General features: G+C 46.3%; 1 protein-coding gene across 5 annotated transcripts in view; it reads right to left on the bottom strand.

The window, feature by feature from the left end:
- The window catches only part of EPS15 (epidermal growth factor receptor pathway substrate 15), a 116,422-nt gene that overhangs the window by 15,583 nt on the left and 76,221 nt on the right, over positions 1 to 24,618 (bottom strand). For all 5 annotated transcript variants that reach the window (XM_074221470.1, XM_074221473.1, XM_074221471.1 and 2 more), the window contains exons 13-16: positions 14,804 to 14,876; positions 2,874 to 3,035; positions 2,233 to 2,430; positions 220 to 423 (exon numbers count right to left, since the gene is read on the bottom strand). In XM_074221470.1, the coding sequence (XP_074077571.1) occupies positions 220 to 423; positions 2,233 to 2,430; positions 2,874 to 3,035; positions 14,804 to 14,876 (637 nt within the window). The remainder of the gene's footprint in view (positions 1 to 219; positions 424 to 2,232; positions 2,431 to 2,873; positions 3,036 to 14,803; positions 14,877 to 24,618) is intronic.

The following is a 24,618-nucleotide window of genomic DNA, read 5'->3' as shown; positions in this document are numbered from 1 at the left end:
GGCAAAGTCCAAATGGGACTTGAGGTAAAATGCTTTGGAGACACATTAGAGTGAGGAAGATGAGGTAGGTGCCCAAAAAAAGGCAGGTGGACCCCCTGCATCTCTGAGTAAACCTAAGGAACCCAGCAGTGACTTTCTTGGACCTAGGTAGATTCCTCTCACTACACTGAGCTGGCCTTGGCACCATATGAACGAGGGAGTCTGGGAGAGGCAGCTCACCGGAGACTCCTGGACCACCGGCTCTGTCTCCAGGGTACTTGGGGTGTCTGACTGCTCGTGGAGGTTGGCCATCTCACTGCTGCTGTTGCTGAGGCTATAGTACTCGGCGGTGCCGTTGACCAGGCTGCCCTGGGGGCTTCTGGGCCAACTCTCCTGGCTGCTGGCATGGTCGAGCTCTCTCATCTCGGTCAGTCGGACTTGCAACTGGACACAGGAAGAAGAAAGGCCCTAAGGTACTGGGTCATAGAGAGAAGAGCCCTTCCCAAAAGCCCCACCAGCTCGTCAGGCCTGGCCTCAAGAGTCCTGGAGTCTGGACTTCCAGGCACTGAGAATGGCAGCAAAGGAGCAAGAAGAACGAAGACAAGCTCCGTGAGAGTGTCTCTAGCCAGAGATGCCACTCCCCTGCATGGCTAAAGAGAAGAGCTGCCTTTTTGGCAGGGTAGGCCCTCTATTCACTGGGGCAACCCCAAGCCCTCCCGGGTCAGCCAGGCTCCCACGGGCTTATGTGCCCAAGGGGCCAGGGACCCTGGCCCACAACACTGAAGCTGGCCTTTTGCACCTGCTGAGGACTTTTCCGCAGCTACCTGGCATCATTCTCCCCCATTCTGAACCTGCCTCTCCTGGGCTCTCTGGAAAGCTCCTCAGGGGCAGGGAGGATTTCACTGGGTTGCCTAGCACCAGGTCTGCCATAATAAACAGGTGCTGGATAACTGAGATGGTTCTGAATAAATGCTTGTTGAAGAACGCTACACTTGACTGACCATCTCAGTTATGGAAGGAAAACCGATTTCCTGCCTTAGTTTTCCATTATTGCTTTGAATACTTCTCCACTGGATTAATATAGAGCCAATGAGGACCTGAAGGAAGATGGCAGCTGTCTGAGTACCTGAAGAGTCACAGGACCCTGCTGACTTGCACTGCGCTTGTGGTCCATGAAAACCCCTAGATCTTTTTTTTAGAAAAAATACTGGTTAACCATGCCATCTCTCCCTAGTCTGGACACATGAAGATAAAGTCTTAGATCTAGCCCAATAAACCCTTTTGTCTGCCAGTTGGGCATCATCGATGGCTACGTGGCCCTGGCCCAATTTCCCCCAGAGACCCCTGACACTCTTTGAGGAGGAGCCTGGCTCACAATGAGGAGAGATGGACACTAATGAAAACACACCCCCTGCCACCGCCCCTATTGCTGCTGCTCAGCAGCGAAACTGGGGAGCCAGCTGGAGGAACCGCCTGAGCCACAATTTCCTCACCCAGAGAGATGAATGACCCTCCCAATACTTGGCTCCCAGAGCCGAGATGCTGCAGAAATGCCGGCTCACACTAAAGTCCCTTTAGAGGGTTTGTCTCTGAGATGACCATGTGGCCAGGTTGCTTCACCACCTGGTCTCAGGCTTCCCTCACAGTCCTTCTAAATAGAGGGCAGAGCACAAGTACCACAGCTCAGTTGCCCAAGGCCTGACACTGTGACATGCCCTGCGCCCCACCCAAGGACCATGGGAACCCCTTGCTCTGGAGGGCGTTGCCGACTTGGAACCTCTGGAAAGTCAGTCATCAGACTCCTAATTTACAGACATGACTTCACCACGCTCAACCCAGATACATTCACTGTTTCTAGTCCCACTTTCTGGAAAGGGGGAGGAGCCGCTGGTCCCATGGCTGCCCAGGTCTGAATGCAGACTGAGGTTGGGGGCAAGACATGATCCAGAGCAGGATTCTGATGCCGCTCCACTCAGCCCCCTGCAGCCAGCCTTTCTCTCCCCCTGCTCTGCCCAGTTTACCTCTCCCGCCTGAAATACCCTCCTTCCTCAGCCCTGCCTCACAGCCCTGAGCTTGGGGACTGCTTTGACCACAAGGTCCTTCGAGTGACCTGACACAATTCTGCCTCTGCTTTGTGAAGACCTGTGTAGACGATGGTCTGGTCATTGGCCAGGCCTGACCTGTGTGGATGGTCACCTCTATGACTCACAAATCAACCCCAGAAGTGGGGAGCCTCTCCCGTCCGAGCCTTACCAAGCTGACGTCCTGCTGGGACTCCTGCAGGTGCTGCTGCAGGGGGCCCAGCTGGGCCTTGCCTGCCTCCACGCTCTCCTCCAGCTCGGCCGTCTCGCGCTGCAGGCGGCTCAGCTCCTCCCGGGCCTTGGTCAGCTCCTCTTCATAAGTGGAGATCTGAGATTCCTGGCTTGTTAACTCAGCTTTCAGGGAGGAAATCTGGAGGTTGGGGTGAGGGAAGGAAGGAGGGAGGGAAGAAAGAGAGAAAGAAGTAATTATTTATTGTGCTAAGAACTTTACAAATAGCATCTCATTTCCCCACAACAGCCCCAGCAAGTAAGTTCTGTTATAGCAAACTGAGGCAGACAGAGGTGAAGACTTGACCAGGATCATGCAGCTAAGAAGTGAGTGAGGCTGGATTTGAACTCAGGTCTACTCACTCCCCTACCAGCTTTGTTAAAACTTGAGGCTCATAAAACAGCAATGATGTTAATCAAGATCCTGAATGAGGAGAGGGGTGCTGCAGGGGCTGTGTACCCCAGGGTTTTCAGTCATGAAGACACACTTGCTTTGGGGTTCTCACCCCCCCCCAGCATTCCTGCAGGAGTGACCTCTCCAGTCCTTGGAGGTGGGGGGCAGGAGGGGGGCTGGGCTGCTCTCACCAGGTGGGCCTCGTGGGCGCACTGCTGCCTGACAACATTCAGCTGCTCCTCCAAAGTGGCCTTCTGCTCGTCAAGCCCGTTCAGGATCTCCTGCACTTCCTGTTTCTGGACCTGCAGCTTTTGTAAATTGGAACTTTCCTTCTTGACTTCATCTTGAAGGTCCTAAAGCAAAAGAAAACACAGGCTCTTGCCATCCTGTAGTGGAAGACCTCCCAGCAAGAGGGCCCTGGCTCCTCTAAATGATGCTGAGGATGAGCAGGGCTATGGCACCCAGTGGATTCTGCACTTCACTCCTCTCCTCGGCAGGCAACATCCCCTCCTCCCCCATCCCCTGCAGCCAAACCAGCTCAGGGCTGGGTGGTGGGGCACACAGAGGGCTGAAAGGATCACTGGGCTTCTGGGAGGGGGGGGCAGCAAACACATTTTGCATCTGAGGAGCTGGGAGCTTGCTGCTGTGGTGATCCTGTGGGATCACCAATCTTTGAGGATGCCATATCAGTGCTCTGTAGGTTGCAAAGGCTGTGAAATCCTTCCCCATTGCCACTCCTTGGTGTGATGGCATTTGAGGCTTTGCAGTCCAGATGGACATGTCAGAGCCAGTTCCACCAACTGGGTCATACAGAACCCAGTGTCACCTCCATGCCACCACAGGACAATGGAGTGAGACTTGAGCAGGGGCCTAAAGCACAGACACCTTCAAGGCGTCTTCCAAATGTTACCTCCTCTGAATTGCTAATCTCTCCATTGGCCGAAGCCAGAACATACTTAAAAAGGAAATAAAAGTATCTCATTTCAATTTAAATAATCCAGAACTGATGGCTTCAAGTAATAAGCCCTCTTGGGTTCATAACCAGTGATCAATGAACTCTTGGAAAATTATCTGGACAACTATATATGTTGCTCTAAATGGTTTTCTTTATAATCCTACAAATGTTATATATTAATGAACATGACTCTGAGATGGAGACCCTATGCTTCCCTAGACTAGCTGCTCAAGGGGCCCACGATACACATGCCAAGTGAAGACCTTCTAATCTAGGAAATGGTTTCACAAATTCTGATGCTTTAATTTCATCCACTACTGATACATATACAATATTTATAAAATGATGAAGTTCAAAACGTGTATCTAAAAGTTATCAAAAGACTCTAAAACAAGGCTAGGTGCTAGACAACCACTTGGCTTTTGGGAGGCTGAGGCTGCTTCCTGAAATGAAAAAGTCAGGCTGGTCTAGATAATCTAGAAGTCTTTTTTGACTTCACAGGCTTCAATATAACATCAATGTATTCTTCATCCACTTTGTTTCCCCGCATGTCAATGATCAACTCTATGGCAGGTGAATGAAGAACACATGTGAACCAGTTAGTCAGGTGGCTATCATGGTCAGCCCTATCTTGAGAGGTCCTCCAGATGGACAATTTGTTGGACCAAGAGCTGATAATGACCGCCTAGTTCCTTTCTGACTTACAAATCCATCCTTATAATCCCTAGGGCTCGACAGCCTAGCATGTGATGATCTTGAGAGAAATCAGAATCCCAGATACCCAAAAGATAATGGCAGGGGACCAACAAGGTGAGAACTGGCATCAGGGACTGGTAAGCAGAGAAGAAAGGGAGCCAGTCACAGAATAAGGGGTAGCAGTTGGTAGGGGTGGGAAATGATATCTAGGAAAGATTCCAAGATCCAGAGGAAGACCTTCAGAGGATGGCCCATGAGAGGAGCCTCTCTAAAGGAGCAGGAAAACAAGGGACAGCTCCCAGAAGGGAGACCTGGCACCATCTGTTCAATGTCCTGCTTCTAGAATCTATTGAGTATATTCCTACCTCATCACTGATTCCTGATACTATTTTTTTTTTCTGGAACCTTCGACAACCAACAACTTTTGACATTTCCTATGAAAACTAGATTGGCAAAGTAACAACATTCCTGCCTCAGACACTAAGCCTTCAATTTTCTGTAAAATGGAGACCCTATCTATAGTTCTGAAACTCAATTAATGACCAAGAGAATGTATGAAGCACCCTGCTCTATGCTAGGCTCTGGGGTACAAGTATCAAGAATGAATCTGTCTTTTTGTGACTTTATGCACTTCAGGGATAGTGGCAGTGGCAGCCGCTGTCTTGAGATGGAGAGAAGAGTGGAGGGCCTCTCTACCCCTCTAGTCTGACTCTGGCTCCTGTATGATAAGGCCCGCCCAACATGAAGACCTCCTTTCTCCATTTCCCCATCTCTCTTGACTGTGTAAATGGACCAAAGTGGCCAAGGACACAGAGAGGGAGGGAAACAAGTATTGTGTGAGCACTGATGATGAGCTTAGCACTGCATTAAGTTCTTTACAAGAACATGTCATTGGATGCTCACAGTGAACCTAGGAGATAGATGCTACTGTTATCAAACTCATTTTACAGTTGAGGAATCAGAGAGAGGGGTAAATTTGAACTCAGATCTTCCAGACTATTGTGCTGCTGGCTGCACATCATGAAGGAGCTGGCCAGTTGGCAACGGATTCTTTGGCCATGATAAGGGAAGCAGAAGGAAAGGGCACTGAGGATAGTCAGGAGATCTGGGAGCTAAGCCCAAGTCTGATACACCACATGTCACATCTCCTCCCCTAGGCCTCATCTCCCTCATTTGCAGAATGGAGGGTGGCTCCTGATGGTCCTTAAGGTTCTAGGAGGGGCCTCAAGCTACTAATGGTCCTTACATTTTAAAATAATGTGTTTGATATTTATCATTGCCTCACAAAAACAGAAAGGCCAGAAATAGCCTCCAACTTTAGCTTGTTGGGCTCATTTTACATCTGAGGCAAACAAGATGGAGAGACTTGCCCAGGTTTGCCCCCACAACAACTGGGGAATGGTCAAACAAAACTGCAGTGTCAGAACACAGTGGCGTGTGCTTTTTTTTTCCCCCAAGGCAAATGGGGTTAAGTGGCTTGCCCAAGGCCACACAGTCAGGAAGTTATTACGTGTCTGAGACCGGATTTGAACCCAGGGACTCCTGACTCCAGGGCAGGTACTCTATCCACTGAGCTACCTAGCCACCCCACAGTGGCATATTCTAACCAACAAGAGACATCATGAACACTGACTGAGAAGCAGGGAAAAGACTTCTGGAGATTGATGCAAAATGCATTAAGTATGAGGAGGAAAACCACATATACAGTGAGAATGGCGATGGGAACAGAGAGAACAATAAATCAGAATGAATGCTCCTAACTGATGATGCTTGAGCCTGGCCTTCAACATGCCTCCTGCAGTGGACCTTCTGTTAGTTCCCCTACATGTACTGGCCCATGTCTTCTCCTTCGACTATGAGCTTCTTGAGGTGGCACTGATGCTGCCCTCCTTTGGGTCCCCAGCACATTGTAAGAGGAAGCAGCTGCTCTTCCCAAATGGATCATTTTTCTTTGTACCTGGATCCTCTGCACAAGCCCAAGAGTTGAATAAATACCTACTGACTGCCCCCTGGGAAGGCGCCTCCCTCCTTCATGACAGAAGTGACGTTCTCAGGGCATGGGACGCTAAATAGAGAGTCAAACCTTTTCCAAAGTACTGTGAGATAGAATGAACTGCTTTTCCCCTGAGATAAAAGGGAAAAGGACACACTTGTACAAGAATATTCACAGCAACTCTCTTTGGTGTGGCAAAGAATTGGAAATTGAGGGGTGGCCCATCAACCAGGGAATGTGATGGGCTACTACTGTGCTAGAGGAAATGACAAGCAGGATGATTTCAGAAAAACCTGGAAAGACTCACATGAACTGCTGCAAAGTGAAGTGAACAGAACCTGGAGAACAATGTCCACTCCAACAGCAACACTGTGCAAGATCAACTATGACTGACATAGCTCTTCTCGGCAACACTGTAATTCAAGACAATCTCAAAGGACCTATCATGAAAAATGCAAACTACCTCCAAAGAAAGGACTGAAGCTGTTGGAATACAGATTGAAGCAGGCTATTTTTCATTTTCTTTCTTTGTTTCTTTTTTTGTTTGAGTCTTCTTGTACAAAAGTGACAAATACAATGTTTTACATGACTGCACATGGGTAACTTCTATCAGATAGCTTACTGTCTCAGGAAGTAGAGAAGTGAGGGATAGAATTTAGAACTCAAAACTTCAAAAATAAAGGCACAAAAATTGCTTTTATATGTAACTGGGGGAAAATAAAAATTTTTTTAAAAAATGAAAGGAATTGTTCTCTAGGAAGGAGGATATACTGAGGCATATTGGAAAAGTAAAAACAAAAGATATCCATATCTATATAGATTTGCGTGCAGATACATAAATATATATACACAAGCGTAAATATGCATATACACACACAGAGTTTTCCAAATGTCTGATGTGACTGTGTTGTCTTCACACAGTTACAATATGGTCATAGCTTTAAACCTGGAAAAATTATCTAATCTTTTTATGAAATAAATAGGCGCATTTCATCAGGAGAAATGGTGCTTTTGTGTGGGTGGCAGATAACTAGCTGAATCTACTACCCATTAGCCCGTGGGGATGGTGGCCTCCCCTCCAACATCCCTGGTCCATGGACTAAGTGCCCGAGCCAGATGGGCCCATTCCTCCAGAGCCCCCTCCCCCTCCAGGGATCAGAGATTCTTCACACTCAGCTGTGTCCCTCTTTGATCTGGCAGCTGCATCTGCAGTGAGAAGCATCTCAGTGACATACTGTTACAGAACTTCACGGGAACAAGTAGAAGGAAGGAAAAAACCTAATTAGCTAAGAAAGCTGAAAGTGAGTCTGATGACTAGCTGGGGATCATATGAAAGCCTATGACAATTAGCGCTTAAGTCTTTTTTTCTGAAAGTGAGAGAATCCTCACCACCTGCACTCCTCAAATATTAATTAACGAATCCAAGCCCATGAGATTTTCACCTATTGAACACAGATCTGAAATTGGGGAGTCACAGAAAATCAAAATCTGTTGGGAGAAGTCAGTCTCTATGTGCCAACAGGAAAAGATTCGACTTTGTTTCAAAATGATTCAGAAGCCCAACCACATGGGAAAGGAACTTCCAAATCAATATCACCATAATGATATCCTCTAACTATTTTTAATCCTCCTTATTTTGGGACAAATTCTCTGATCCTGATATGAGGCAAAGAGAGCAGATGCCTGCATTTCAATGCTCAGATCTGTGTGTGGCAAGTTATCTTAGCAACCACCGGCATGGACCATGGGTGGTGGCAGAATCTTCCTATGAATGTAATTTGGCCTCTTGGGAATCTCCTCCCCGGGGTCTGTTCCTAACCCTCAGGGCTCCGGCAGTTGAGCCCTTACCCCACCTCTCCCCAGGGAGGGTTGGAGGCCAGGGCCCAGGTGGGCCTCCTGCCTGTTCTGCTCCAATTCTCCCAGCTCAATCCCCTGCTTGGTCGCCTGTGACATCAGCCACAAAAGAATGAGAATGACTAGGATGAAAATAGCCAAGCTGCTGATGCTGCAGTGCCAAGATGCAAAGGAGCCAATAAAAATAGCCCCATGAACCTGCTGGAGGAAGGGCTGGGTGGGGGGTGGGGGGAAGTTCTTGCTGCTATTGACAACTTTTAAAGAAAATGTACAATTTGAGGAAAATCAGTCACATCAAAAAAGGTAACATATAGTTCAGCATGTAATGTATTCAATCTGGAGCTCACTGAGAATTCATCAAGTCAGTGGTCAGCCTCATGGAAAGTCATTTTGTTGGTCATTTTCAAAATGGAAATTAGCTTACTGTTCTTAAGATTCAATCTGCATCCCTAACTGGAACAACACATCCAAGTTTGCAAAGTGCCATGAGAATGGCCTGTTGGGGATACTCTTGGTGTCTGCAAACCTTAGGGCCCACACTGGCTTCCCTTCACAAAGTCACAACACGTCCCAAGCAACACAGAAGGAGCAGCAAAGTAACCCTCTCCTTTAGACAGAGGAAAACAGGAGCCCCCACAGAAGTGCTCCTACCTCCCGAGGGTCCCTCCTACCCCAGCCCCCAGGCCCACCCCCAATCTGATCACACAGCTAGCTGGCTGTTTCTGCCCCTATGGCCTCCTCCACCCCCCCAGCTGCTGTACTAGTTCACAACCTCATTTACAGGTCTTCCTGCCCCAAATCTGCGTCTACTTCAGACCACCTCCACTCAGTACCAAAGCCCAGCTCTGACCACACCATCGACTCCCAAAGACCGCCAGGACTGACTGTCAACACTGAAGCATGTCCTTCCATCCTGGCCCCCCCCAACCTCTCTAGTCTCGTCCTACTTCACAGTGACTTAGGATCCATCTCCCGCCCCCAGGCCTTTGCTTTGGCTTACCTCCATGTCTGGGATGTTTTCCCTCCTCATCTCAGCCTTCTGGTTTCAGGGCTTTCTTCAAGACAGCCCCAACCCCACTTTTCCCTTCCCAGGCCCTTGGATGACTTCTTCTTCCTACTCCCTATCTTGGATGTACACAGCTACTGAGAGCCAAGACCCTGTTGTGCCTTGGTTGTTGTTGCTCCCAAGGTTCAGAGGGTGCCCCACACATCCTAAATGCTAATTAAAGGCTTGCTGACTCGTTGACCTGCCCATGGTCCATGGCTTGTTAGGTGAGGGAGTCAGGACTGGACCAGGGTCTGCTGAGCCCTTGTCTCCATGACACCAGCCCCTCGAGCACCCCCAAGCCCTGTCACCCCCAGAAAGAATGAGGGAGCATGAGGTCTTGCCCTTCCCAGGCATGGGACAAGTACAGTGACGTGCTTTGTGATGGCAGATCTAAGTCAACTTCCCTTCTTCCTCTAGGAGAAAACAAGCTGATTGGAATGTTTCACTATCTAAACACCATCTAGAAATGTTAATCTTATCTGAATTAACATGTCAGAAAGCCTGACCTGCTGACCCTCTGGATTTAGCTGCTTGGATGTACTAACAGAAGACCTTAATTCTGAGACTGATGAGCTATGTCCCGGCCTTTGAGCATCATGATGGTGAAGCCTATGACTCCCCCTCCTCAGAATCATTGAAATGTAAACCAATTCTACTGAAATACAGTTATCAAATTATTAAACCTGTTCCCAGATCTCAGGAGTCTGTGAGTGGGCTGCATCGAGAAAGGAGGAGAACAGGACTCCCCACGTGATGGGCCGGTGTCCTCTTTCAAGCATGGTAACTTCAGGCCTGTGGGCTTGTCAAGTGTTCCAGCTCCATGCCCAAAGGGGCCCCAGTGATTCCACTGTTACCGGCCCCAAGGTTTCCTCACCTCTCTCAACAGGAATCTAACCCCCATGTGTGCCCACACAAAGGCCTACACTAGAGAATTAAGTGATACACAAAGACAGGGTAAGACGTGACTCCCAAAGATGACTAAATGAATTCCAAAGTGCTGACAGGCCAGACACACAACACAAAGGGTGGTAAAGGAGCCCCAGGAGGGCAAGTCCACTTAGGGTTGGGAAAGTGGGCACAGCAGACCGAATGAAGAGGCTCTTATTGAGCCTGGAGCATACACATAGCCCAGCTTTCTTCAAAGAGTTGAAGAGCTGTTCTGGTGAAGAGGGATTAGTACTGTCTGTTGAGTGTCAGAGGGAAAGAACTAGAAGCAATGAGTAGAAATGACAAAGGAGGAGAACTGTTGGCTTGATAAGATAACCAGGTGAACCTTCTCAAGATAAAGCTGTCTCAAAGTGGAGAGGCTGGGTCTCCAGAAGGGCTCCCTCCCCAGTGGGCTGTACCCTCTGCAGAGCCATCTACCCCCAAGAGCTTTTGTGTGACTCTGAGGGCTAGGTAAGAAGTGAAACAAGCCAAGGTGGGCAGGGCAAAGGATTGCCCAGAGGGTGACAGGAGAAGCCTGGATGGCTTTCTCCAGCTAGATGACAAATGACGAGGGAGATCTCTTCCCAGACGCCCCCAGGAATACCAGTCTCAAGACTGTAATCTCCTTGGATGCCAAGATTTCTAAGAAAGTGATTCTGACAGTACATGCCTGGGACACGGGTGGGGGATCATATGGCTCCTGTGCCTGGGTGTGAGTTGGTCCGGGCCAGCCATGGTGGGGATCCACTCTGAGAAAAGGTTGATCCTCAGAGCTCCTGGTTCAAGAGCAGGTTAAATGTATACATCTGCTTCACCTGATCCTAACTTGGGACTTAAATCCAGAGTTCTAGCACAAGGAATGCTGCGAGGAGAGAACTTAGGGAAGATAACATGGAGGCCATGCTAAGTGAGATCAAATTTGAGGGGATAGAGGGACAGGCAGACAGTTGGAAACATGAGCCTTGGTCAGGGTTCAAATAACCTCAGAGCTGGGGGACTCAAGGGGTCACACTGTTAAACCCACTCCTTTCACCAATGACAAAATCATGGCCTTCTCTCTTCCCGGGATGCACTCCCAAGTCTCAACAGCTTTTTTCCTTCCTTGGCAAGCGGCACTCCTGACTTGGTCTACCACTCCTGCAATGGTCCCCTCAGTCCTCTCCTCCCCTGTCTTTCAGGCTCCTTTGGTGGGTTGTCTTCTCCATTAGAGCATAAGCTCCTTGAGGGCAGGAACGGTCTTTCTTTTTGCTTGTCTTTAGTGTTTTCAGCACTTAGCACACAGTGAAGGCTCAATAAATGCTTGCTGCTGGGACAGGTTAAGTGGTCATACACACAAGTCTGTCATCATCCGAGGGCCCTAGTCCACAGTTTATTAGGCCCATAAGTGGTTCCTCTAATCATGAGAAAGGATGAGCTCTCTAATGGGAAACGAGAAAGAAGACTACAGGCCTGAGAAGAGAACCTCAGAGGGAGACACAGGAGGAAACATCATAGCAGAGGCGGCATTGGGAAGACCCAGGTTAGAATCTGGCTTAATCTCTCTTTGCTTCAGTTTCCTCAACTATAAGCTGGGGATAACAATGGCCCTGCTGTGAAACCACCTGAGATAATAATTGTAACCCACCTAGCAGAGTGCCCACTACACAGCAGGTGCTAGATAAACTATTATTATTAAAACCCTGACCACCTCCAGGAGAGGACGGAAGGAGGGAGGAAGGCAGGTTACTGAAGCCTAAGGAGAGCTAAGAAAAGGGAGGAACAGGTAGTAGAGATGTCCTGTTTCAAGATGAGAGTCAAGGTGGTTAGACAGAGAAACCACTGGCCTCCTCCTCCTCCTGCTCCTTCCTACTCTTAATGGGGACCTTTCCTTTGCCCCTTCTCCCTTCTCTCACATATTATTGCTATTTGTCTCAGGCCTTTTGTCTTGGTTTGTGGGCCCTGTCACACCTCTCTGTGTGCTCTGAGCAAAGTTTCAGAACTGCTGGTTAAACAGAGGCTTCTGAGGCAGAACAGAGGGATGGACATGAGAGAAGGAACAAAGGGGGCTTGGGGAAAGGAGACAGCCCTGAAGCTGGGAGGAGGCCCACCCAGGAGGTCTGGCCTGGAGGCTCACAAAGGATGTGGAGGAGCTGATAGAGACAGAAGGGAAACAAGAGACCCTCCCTGAGCCCCTCAAGGAAAAAGATCCCCCCCACACCTTCCTGAAACACCATGGCTCTGCTCTTCTCGGCTCCCATCCTACTGACCTCTACATCCTACCTGACCTGTCACAGCTTCAGTTCTTAAATTTTTAAATTGCAACTGATGTGGGCAGCAAGACATCCCGAGAGGCCCTATCTCTGACCTAGCAGATAAAGCAAAGAAGGCAGATGGGGAAGGAGGCTGAAGACAAGCCCTTCCTCCTGTGCATATCCCACCTTGCCCCTCTGGAGGGGGCCTCATGTGGCTTCTCACCTCAGGAATGCCAATCCTGGGGGCTAGAGCCAGCTGAAGCCAAGAACGGTAAATAAGGGCCTGCATTTCCTTCCCAAGGGCAGTCGTATGTTCCAAGTAATGTGGACAGCAATGTAGGAAAAGCACTGTGGGCAGGAGCTGGCTCCCACCTCCCAGCCCTCGCCCTCAAGGGACCTGCCTTCACTGGAACCACAAATCAGCAGTGGCCATGCTCTCAGATCCTGTCGGATGGCACAGGTGCCCAAGGGTTCATTCCCCTGGCTTCTGATGCTGTCTCTGGTCTTATAAGGTCACTGCAGCAGGGAAGTGTAAGCTGGGCAACAAAGCTCTGCCACCCCCAAGGCAGGACAGGTGATGGCTGCTTCCCCATCCTCTCCTGATGTCTGGTCTCCATCGAGAACTGAATGAATCCATGTCACTGTGTGCTTTGTATAATGAAACACCCTAACCTAAGCCCTTCGTTCATCTCTCACATTGGTGCCTGGCTTCTCTGCAGGCAAAAAACACTTCCCGAGGGGCCAGGTACAAACTGCTTATTCAGTTAGCTCCCAATCTGGTACCTCACTTTCCTCAGTCAGAAAGCTGTCTACCCACGTATACAGAGGACCTGCTAGTCAGACAAGTAAAAAACAGAGGAATTTCTAGTAAACATTTTTTTAAAAACCCAGAGAAACATATACCACCTTTTCAAGGGCAAGAAAATAATATCTTTCCCCCATCCCCCAGGCGCTTCTTTATGCCATCCTATTCTAAAGACAAATGTGTCTTTACCAAACAGACATTCACATCCCAAGCCAAGTGGGGAGGGGGGGGACGAACAGGCTCCAACCACCTCTGGATAGATTTTGCTGCAGTGCTCATCTCAATTTAGAAATGGACGGTACGAGATCAGCAAAGACTGATTTCTTTTATTTCAGAAAAGAGTTTCTTTGAGCTCCTTCCTTTCCTAAGATCTTTTCTCTGTGTGTTCTGGAAAATGAATGCTGCCTCATCCATGTCGGGGGCTTTGATTTATCTTTTAAAGGGCTCAAAAACTCCCCATAAAACATAAAATTGGGGTTTTCCCCAAAGATGCTGATGATAATCCTGTTTTTTGCATCATCTTTAGATGCCAGACAAAGCTGTCAATGACTTCTCTGGCCAAACAGATATCCCCTCCCCCTAAACCTGGGGATCCCATAAAACCATTCTTTTTCCATCGGCAACAAACTCAGGCCCTAATCTCTGGGGAATGTCCTTCATAAATATCCACACAATGCCTTGAAACAGTTAAGAGCTCTTACTCATCCAAACTGTGAATCCCATAGGAGAACCAAGCTACAGAAAGGGCAAAACGAGCATGAAGGAACAAACCCCCAGAGGTTGTTGCTGCCCATTCACTCTGTTAGTCAACATGATCCTTTCATACCGTTTTGGAGGAGGGAACCCCAAATAAGATGGGGGCCTAGAACATTCCCAAATGCAGCAAACACCACACTAACCTATCTCCCCATAGTCCTATGAGCCTAACATGTCCTTACATGGGGAGGAGTAAATGTGGATGAACATTCATATGCACACACAAACACACACACACACACACACACACACACACACACGCACACAAACCTATGTAAGATGGAACTCCTTACATACTACTTCATTTAAAAACCTCCCCTTCTCAGGCATAAGAGAAGTATCAATTGTAGGCATCCTGGCTGACTCAGCTGATTTTAAAAGGTTCCATATAATTATTCTAGATCCTTTCCTTACCTGATGGAGAGATTTTGAAAAGCAGCAGCCTTTGAAAATATTGTCTTGGGGGCAGAATGGGAGAGGACACTGTCTCACAGCCATCCATTTCTCTTTGAGAAGAAGCCCCACGATTACTCTGAGCTTCCATCAATCTGTTCATTGCATTTGGCAGCACTGGCACCAGCCAAAGCACAAAGCCTCCCTGAATGACCTACCTGCCGACCCTGTAGACATGACTGTAGTGGTTATACCAGAGGCAGAAGGAGCAAAGCTGATCTCCACGCTAATGCAACCTTTCAGACCAGAACACGGAACCCCAAATAACTATTTGGCAAAAGAAAAACTGGTATGGTATGTTTGCTAATGTATTTGTTAATCAAATGTTCTCTTCCCCAAAGCCACAGCACACAGGAAGCTGGTCCCTCAGCGGGAAGCCGCCCATCATTCCCAGCTCTCTTACCTGGACCTCACTAGTCCTCTGTCTGATATGCTCTTCCTTCTCCTTGAGATCCTGCTCCACGTTGTTCTTTTCCCTAGAAGACCAGCAAACAATGCAAGAATATCTGAGAACATCAGCCACAGCTGGAATGGTCATCCACCCTCCGAATCCAGAATCGCCTTTTAAATACATGGTGACACATTCAATTCTAAAAGGAAGGGCAGATTTTTCTCCCCTCCTCTATTTATCTACATAAACCAGGTTTTATAAAATAGTTGGTTCTCTAAAATGTGGTTAAATGGAAAGAGAAGAGATTAAAAAAAGGGAAGGAGGAAAAAGATAATCAATGAAATACTCAGGCTTAGGTGATCTCACTGTTGCTATGGAACTCTTGTCTAATGAGAAATGCCGGGGAAGGAGAGGGAGGGGCTGCATCAGCTCTGGGATTTTAACCCTGAGAAGCCCAGGAGATACGGCTGATGCCCAGCAGCTCGGCAAGAACACTTGCTTGTGGGCTCATTCTCCTTTAAAATAGACTTGTTTGCATCTGCTAATTTTAGAAAACACAGAAATTTTAGACCCAGATTCCAGGAGCTGTCTGCTTCACTCTATCTGGAATGATCACATTAAGCTATTATCAAGAGGAAAAAGGAACTGAAGAATATGGGTTTTCATTGATAAAAAAAAATCATAACCAACTATTCGCTGGCATAAAACCAAAAATAAATTATCTCACCTGTAGCGAACTTCTCTGATCCTTTTTAATGTACAGGTCATGCATTGATTCTGAAAGCCCTGGTCACTAAATCATCTCCAGTCCGAGAAACAGGCTCTAAATGACCCTGGCCTCAAGCACAGTGCCAGATTCAGTATCCCAGCCCAGCTAAATGGCCATCTTCCATCAGGTGCTGAGGGAATAGGAAGAGTCACCGACTTCGGGTGACTTTCAGGGATCCCTCCAGACTGCCCAACCAGAGAAGTGACAAACCAGACTGACATTTACCCAGGGGTTTAGGCCACAAAGATAGCAGACACCTATTACCATTTTGGGTCGGGAAGTATGGAATTTAAAGGATGCTGAAGGTTACAGGTTCCCCCTCAAAACTGGATAACAGTTCCATTTAATAACTGTCTGTCCCCTGTTGACTCTTGTTGTGTTACTGAACACGGTAGGAACTCACATCTGAAGACTCACCCAATCAAATGACTCCAAGTTGGAATGTGATTCAAAGCAAGGAAAGGGTTAAGAGACCATTACGTGGCCAATACATCTCCCATTATTTTCTGTTCTTGAATTTTACTCTTTACTAAGAAATAATGAAAAACTTTGGGAGTCTGTACCTAATGTACACAAGACTACTAAAAAACAGCACATGAACAAACATTCTGATCAGTCTAAGATGGCCAAGGTTTCGACTAACCATTTGTCAGCTGGAGGATGTCAGCTGGAAGACAGCGGGGGTGATATAATGCCTCCCCATTTCCATCATTGCTACAGCAGCTTTCGCGTACCCTTCAATCTATTCATTGTGCACAAACCACTCCCCACCCTGGCCCCCACTGCATTAAGATAAGAAAAGCTCCCACAAATTCTAGGGGTCACTGTGAAATCGTCACTTACTGCTGATTTGAAAAGATGAGTATATTCAGCTATGCTGTAGCACCTCCAGAGGCACTGAGAGCCCTGCCCCACCCTCAGCCCTAAGAGGCACCCCATGTGAAGTCAATATTGATTCTGCTCATTATTCTGGCTGGCAGGTGAGGAGAAAGGGAGGAAACATGGCAAAGCAGGCATCCCAGAGCAGTGTCTCATCTTTCCTGAGGGGGAGATGAAGAGGCAGATGTGCACCCCTCCGGGCCACTCCCACAGCGCTGGCTGTTAGGAGCTGACACTGATGGTCTGCTGCCGACAACAAAGACAAGGTGAAGGGAAAGGAGGGAGGTCACATGAAGGAGATTCGAGCAAAGGATGGGCTTACATGGGGGTGGGGGTGGAAGAGAGCAGTGACCTCAATAAAGGCTCTTGGGCCCAAGTGGCTTCATGGAGGTACAAGATGATCTCATTTAAAGGCATCCAGTTGGTGGTGTTTTTAGAAGGCCCTCAAGAACCCCATTCACTCCCCCCAATAATCCCACAAGAATCTAAGCTCCTCAAGGGGAGGAACCATTTCTGTTTTTTTCAGTCTGTCTCTCCAAAACCCAGCACTATGCCCAACACACATTTTCCGAATCCTTGATTCTCATAAACAAGAACTACTAAAATGTACAAGACACAAAATCCCCAAGAGATTTCTCTTCACTGTTTGATGATGATACAAAGTCCATGCTGATGGGCCTCAGGACCACATACTGGGGGGGGGGGGGGCAGAAGAGGTCAAAGAGACCCTCTAGTGAAAGGTCAAGGCAAGGGTATTCAATCAGGTCCTCTCCCTGGCGAGTGGCTGGCACACCTCTGGGGATTTTTGGGGCCTGGACTCAGGTACTTTCCACTCAACCACTCTGTCTCTGCCAGCCAACTCTACTGAGCAGAGAAGGAAACTGAGGCCTCGACAAGGGAAGTTCCATGCCCAACAGTTAGAACCCAAGTCTGGTCAGGTCCCCTGCTATGACATCGATCATGAGAGGAGACATGCAAAGGAGCCACCCCGCACCTGCTCTCCAGAGCCCCAGGTCTGAGCCCCTCCCAGCTGACCTTCGAGAAAGCCCATCCTCCACCTCCAACCAAGATGCTCCATTCTGCATCCGTCTCAAAGCCTGGAAGCCCTTCAGTGACTGGCTACTGCCTGCCCCAAAGCTGCCTTCTTCTTTCCTTGGCCTCCATATCCAACTCTGTCTGCATATGGTTCATGGACGTGCCTTTTGGGCATTGGTCTGAATTCTAGTCATGTGGGAAAATGTCATATGCTTCTATCGGACCAAATTCTATGGAGGCAAATCTATGTCTCAACTCTAAGCCTCCCACAGAGCATGACATGCCATTTTGGACACTGTGACAGCTTAATTAAGGCACTGTTGGGTGATATTAATTTCTTTGACAAGCTATGGAAATACTGTGAGATAGAATAGGTGAGATATCTGACCTTTAGGAGTCATTACTAAAAATAAACATTGAGGTCCCTCTCAATTTATGCATGAGAGGATTTCCAAAAACTCTATGCTGGAAATCAAGTTCTAAGATCAAAGCCTTTTCCCACTAGCTTTCCCTCTAAGCTAGATCCAAATGATCCTCATTTTTGATTGTTCTGCAAATAGCCGTGGCTCTTTAAGTTCCCAACAGACATTTTCCTGAGCTCCCCTCTTCACTGCCCTCTTTACATAGAGTTAATGATACATAAAACCTCCAACTTACAGGCAACTTACCATTTCAAGAGAGACTGAATTGACTCAAAAAGCAAATAATCCTTTTGTCATTTACAGTAAGTCATCCTTTTTTGCAAACAATTACCTGCTTTGTACATTCAGTCTTTATATAACTTAAACAAAAACAGGATATGGCATTGATTCATTTTGGGCCAAACATTTCCCTTTTTAATCCAAGAAGGGAGAAAACTGTCTCCTATGGTGAAATTTATCTTCTACATAATATGAAATTACGCAATCCTGTGCCTAAAACAGATTTTTTTTCTGAATCATAGTTTTTAAAAATGATTCTTTTTGTAAAATATTGATACCACCATCACTGTGTCATTCTGTCCCTGTGAAAGGCCCTGCAAGTTGCAACACCAAAAGGTAAAAGAGATCCCAATTCAAAACTCATCTGGGGCATCCTGGAGTTTTCAATCATGACAATGAGACACTATAAGCGTCACCATACAGTGTTCACAATTATCTCCCCAAGGCGGGAGAGATCACCTGATGTGGTGAAAAGAGCACTAGAATTGTTGTGATATGAGTGGATCTACTGTGAGTCAAAGCCCTGTGTTAGAAAGTGACAAAGATGCACAACCCAAACCATCCCTGCCCTCAGGAGAGTTACAGGGAAGAAGGGGAGAAAATAGGGAGTGAAACAATCTAAACACTGACTAATAATTAGGAGTAATAAAACGGGGGCGGCTAGGTGGCGCAGTAGATAGAGCACCAGCCCTGGAGTCAGCAGGACCTGAGTTCAAATCTAGCCTCAGACACTTAATAATGACCTAACTGTATGGCCTTGGGCAAGTCACTTAATCTCAATGCCTTGCAAAAAAAAAAATTTAAAAAAAAAAGGGATAATAAAACGCCTTTGCTAACGGCTTACTCTATATCAAGTGCTGAAGAGTCAGTCTATGCTCTCAAGGAGCTCACAATCAGAGAAGCGCTCAGCTGGCAAGGCCCAGGGTCTTTAGGGTACACCAGCAGGGTAGATGACAGGGTCCAGAGGTCTGCTGGGAGTACTGGGGGTAGATGGTAAAAGAAGGTTTATCGTAGGCAGAGTACACATTTAAATTTACTAGATGTGCCAGGCAACATACTAAGCTTAACTCAATAATTTTATTTCTGTAAATAAAAGCCTGCTAGACAGTTCTTGCCCTCAAAGAACTTCTACTCTAGTGGGGGGTCCTCACTTAGTGGCAAGTCTGTGGGTAAGGAGGTAGAAATGAAGTCCAATAGAATTAGGAGAGTTGGCAATTCTCCAACACAACCAAGTAGAATGAAAGGAATAAGAGGGATAAAGGAAAGGCAAGGGATATAAGTTTCTTAGCTGGTCAATCTTTTTGAAAGAGAAATGAAGAGAAAGCAGAGGAAGAAGGGGGAGTCTTTACTAACACCAACCACCAATCTCATGGGAGTTTAGGCTGCCAAACTGATAGTCTTCAAGAGAGGAGCAAACTAGAGACATTAGAGTATGAACTAGAGATGAGTCCATGTAAGAAATTAGAAGGTAACTGATGTGATGTGAAAATAGAACAGACAAGATTTGGGAATTATTTGACATAGGGCTGAAGAAAAGGGAAGAGTCAAGAATGAATTCAAGATTGTAAACCTGGCTAAGTTGGTCACTTTATGTCTCAAAGACTCAGTTTCCTCATCTGTACAACAGGGATTTCAAAAGCCTTTAGTCAAGATGATCTGTGAGGCCTAGGCCCACGTGAGACATGAAAACATAGCTTCACAAATCTTAAAGGTTAAATATCAGCTACTTCTAGGTTTCTTGGCTTTTGCCATAAGTATCTGAGAGAAATGGACTAAGTTGTCATCCTATTATTCTTACACATTAAATGTTCTATGCATGTGCTGATAAAACAACTCTTTTCAGCAGCTGAATCTGAGTAGTAGGATAATAGTGGGCACAGTGGACAGACTGTAGCAATTAAGATCAGAAGATTCATCTTCCTGAGTTCAATTCCAGCCTCAGACACTTACTAGTTGTGTGACCCTGAGCAAGTCACTCGACCCTGTTTGCCTCAATTTTCTCATCTATAAAATGAGCTGGAAAAGAAAATGACAAACCATTCCAGTATCTTTGCCAAGAAAAGCCAAAATGGGGTCACGGTAAGTCTGACATGACTATAACGAATCAACAATTAGGAAGGCTGCTCATCCTCTGGAGGTTCATGGGACAAGTTCAGGAGCAAACAAGACTACATGGGTAACATGTATTTTATCCAGCTGTCACAGGATTTTGATCTCTGCTGCTTGGTTTCTATTCTAGAAATTTGTCATTCTGTGTTACTTGGATATCATGATTAATTATGATGGCATCTTTCAAAAATGAATTTAAATTTTCATGGATCAACATTATATCTAGGAAATTGAGGACAACTGGCAGCATTAGTGGCCCAGTTCCATACAATGTATTTAGTTTCTACTATTTCCTGTCACAATCTACTCTGATCACTAAAGGCAAAATAGCCTTAAGTAGAATCCTTTTGTCATTTCTTGTGACCTCCCTACTTCCACCTGTAGTACCTGTCCTTTGTTCAATGTGTCTTTTTCACTAGGTATGGTGTTGGCAGTATTCATACATATGTCATCCCAAAGGGCCTTTGGGTTCCATTCTTGAACTCTGGCCATTTCATCAGCTCCATCTAGACATTAATGGTATTCCATTAAATGAGTTGGCAATTTTAGTGCTAAATCAAGTACAGAGCAAATAGTAGGAACCTGATCAAAAACTACCTGACTGATTTAATGGTGTGTGCCTGGGATCAGTCCTTACTATTCTTCAGTGAAAAGTTTTCTACTTATTTGAAAGGTATTTCTACAGGTTTCTGATGGCCTTATGTGCTCTAAAGGCTATCTCTTAGTCCTCTTCCTTCTATTCAGTGAGGAAGTGTTAATTTTCCATAGCTGCCTTAGGGTAATTGAAGTTGGACTGCATTAATATTAAAAGTTTTTCTGTAATGATATCTTTGTCTCCAACAATAGACCCTAACAGAAAAACTCATACAATATTATGAAGAAAAGTTTCTCATTCATGTGACTTGCTTTAAACATATCCAGCTTTGATTGTAAGATTCCAATAAGGCTGGGGCGGCTAGGTGGCGTAGTGGATAAAGCACCACCCCTGGAGTCAGGAGGACCTGGGTTCAAATCCAGTCTCAGACACTTAATAATTACCTAGCTGTGTGGCCTTGGGCAAGCCACTTAACCTCATTTGCCTTGCAAAAACCTAAAAAAAAAAAAAAAAGATTCCAATAAGGCCTTTACAAATTCAGCTATTAATTATCATTATGATTATTGCTGTTGCTAGAGGATATATAGATTTGGGCATGTTTGTAGACTGCAGCATGCAGTAAAATGAATGAACGATGGCATGGTTAGAAAGAACTGGGGCTCCAGAAACAGAGAATGTAGCTTCAAATCCCACCTCTGTGGCTTGGTCCCTTGGTCTCTGGTCCCTTTCTGCCTTCAACTGGGTGACCCTCCGACCCCAGAATAAAGAGAGCAAAGGGAAGGAAGGGAATTGAGGTCCCAAGCAGAGAGGGTCCATCTGGACAAGAAAGGTCAATTCCTCAGTGAGAGATGAAGAAGGGGATGTCTCAACTTTCTTGATAAAGTAGGTGAGCTCAGTCTGAATCAGCAGGCCCTGAAGTTCCCCTGGAAACTAAATAGACATGGCCACCTGAGACGAGTGCAGAGAATCAGAGAAAATCTGAGCTGATGGGATCCTTTATTTATACCTACTTGTAGACTGTGGCTTCCTGAAGGGCAGGGTTTCTGGTTTGCCTTTCTTTTGTATCCCCAGCACTTGGCAGATGGCCCGGCATACAGCTGGTGCTTATTAAATGCTTGCCGTTTGTTGACTTGACTTGCTCAGCACCTCATAGTGAGGTGGGGATAAGAGCTGTCTTAGAACCCTAGTGTTCCGAGTCCCTATTTGAGGCCCTTTCTCCCAATACACTCACTCAGCCTCTTGCTCAGAGAAACAAGCTCCAGGGAGCTTGTTCCATTTCTTCGCCACCAAAGCACTAGCAGAGTGACTATTAAAATCGTGGTTATGAAACTTTCTGGCTTCTTCTCAGGAGGCCCACGTGTCCAGAGCCTAAGAGCTCTGCACATTGGTGTAGCTTAAATGTCTTTCTCTGCTACAAGGAAGGCTTCAATTGTGAGTGGGTGGATTCAGTGAGAAATGACAGAGGGGGGAAGACAGCAATAAAAAATGCCTGCAAGTCTTAAACCAAAGGCAGCTTTTTACTTTCCTTTTCTTCCCCCCACCCCAAGAAACTCAGATATTTATAAATACTTCATTTGCCAAGTCCTTGGAGGTTACTTTGGTTTCTTTCCATAAGATAAGTTTTAATAACTTGACAAGCTAAAGAATCAGCCAGGTGGGTTGCTCCAAACTAATGGACTACAGCAAAAATAAGAGGCATCTGAGTTGCCATCAAGGGTTTACTCTAAGGAAGAGCTGCCAATAACTGGAATGGGGTTTTCCCTCAACATGAACGAGAAAAATCAAAGCAGTCCTGGATTGTTAGTTCCTATCAAACCTTATGGATACTCCACTGACAATGGCTGAGCCATGACCACCTGAGGTTAAGGTTTTGGTTCTGAATGGGTTACTTGGGGTTCTTTTAGGGCAGGTGCTGATCCGCATTAGTAGGGAAAGTATCTTCCTGAGAGCTCTATGTACATATGATATCATAAGAACAGGTTTTTTTTTTTAAATCCCTACTAGGTTTTTACAATTATGAAGTAACAAGGATGGTCTCCTGTCTTGGTACCCTTAGTAGTACCAATGATGCAATGAAATTCACTGCAGACCAAGGACTCCCCATCCTTGAATTCAAGTCAAATGTTCATCCAATGAAGTTGAGGAAATCACAGTCAGTTCTTTATACTATAGTCTCACTCCCACCTTTAATCCTCTCTTTTCATAAGAAAAAAGTGAATACTGCCCACCCAGAATTCCAGAGCTGACTCCAGCCACCTCCTGCTGTGGAGGACTACAATGGTGTAGGGCCCTCTCAAGACTATGTCAGGAAATATGGAAATATGTTAAACAATTCTACATGTACAAACTCTATCAGATTGGTTGCTGCCATGGGGAGGGGAAGGGAAGGGAGGGTGGTAGAAAAATGTGGAACTCAAAAGCTTGTAAAAGGATGAATGTTGAAAACTATCTTTGCATGTAACTGGGAAAATAACTAATTAACTAAAAAAATAAGACTATATCTAGAACTGGCCTCAGACAGGACCTGCCTTGGCAAATCCTTAGGCACCAATCAGCCCCGTGGGAAACAATTTGCTCCCTGAGGATCAACATGCCTACCACAAGAGTGGCTCTGACTACAAGCCAACCCTAGGTCACAGAAGGAACTGCTGTATGTTAGGAGCTGGAGTCTACTCTGAGAGAGGCACAGGTCCTGGAAATGCTCACGGTGGTAAGAAAATGGTTTTCATCTACCAACTCTTAAGACTCTTGGGCTAACACAGGCTATCTGCCTAATGCAAAAGAATCATAAATGAGAATTCCCACCCCACCCCTCCTAATCATGTCTATGCAAATAGAAAGCCTTCCAATTAAATTTAAGGCTAATCTGAAGCTGCTGAACATTGGGGGAAGATGGATCCATGAACTATCTCAACACTGGCAGGGGATTTCAGAGCCTACTTAAGGATACTAGGAGGTCCTGGACAACTAGGCTTCCCATGTGAATCCTGAATCACTGATTGTGACATGACACATTTGTGTCCAAACTGATATGAAAGTTTAACAAAATATTATTTTAAATACATCAACCTGAGAGACAAGGTGCCAAGCATCAAGTTCCTCATCAGAACCAGGGAGAGTGAAGTGGCAATAAATAAATATTCCAGAGTTAATCTGTTACCTCAGCAGAAAGTCTTCTATCATATGTCTAATGCATCTAACCCACCCCAGAGGATGTGGTCTTAATTCATATTCTTATTCTTAAGAGTGGGCAGAAGCAATGAAACACTCTCTGGAATTCTTCCTTCCCCTCATTTATCACACCCAAATGGACAGACACCGTCTGAGAGATGCCAGTGCCAGGGAGAAAGCTTCCTTCACCATCTCCCCCTCCCATGGACTTCTCTGCCTTTCAAAGGATCACTGAGTCTCAGCTGCAGACCTAGGGTCTGGAAGCCCTAGTGGATCTCCTATCTGTCCTCCAACGCTTGTCCCCTACTGGATCATAGGGAGGTCACTCGATCTTGGTAAACTTCCATTTCCATTGTGAAAATGGAATCAGCATTGTGCTAAGAGTTGAGGAGACAGGCAAAAATGAAATGGTGCCTACCCTCGAGGAGATTACATTCTATGTGGGAAACAACATGTACACATAGAAGCAGATTCCAAATAAATGAGGCAGGTTGGGAGGGGGTGGGAGGGGCATTAGCAGGAGGTGGAATCAGGAGAGAAAATAAGGAGAATCCCCAGAGGACTGACC

Source organism: Macrotis lagotis, chromosome 2, assembly GCF_037893015.1.
Source record: "Macrotis lagotis isolate mMagLag1 chromosome 2, bilby.v1.9.chrom.fasta, whole genome shotgun sequence".
Taxonomy (NCBI): domain Eukaryota; kingdom Metazoa; phylum Chordata; class Mammalia; order Peramelemorphia; family Peramelidae; genus Macrotis; species Macrotis lagotis.
The sequence above is the reverse complement of the archived record's forward strand: the minus strand, read 5'-3'. Positions and strand labels throughout refer to the sequence as shown.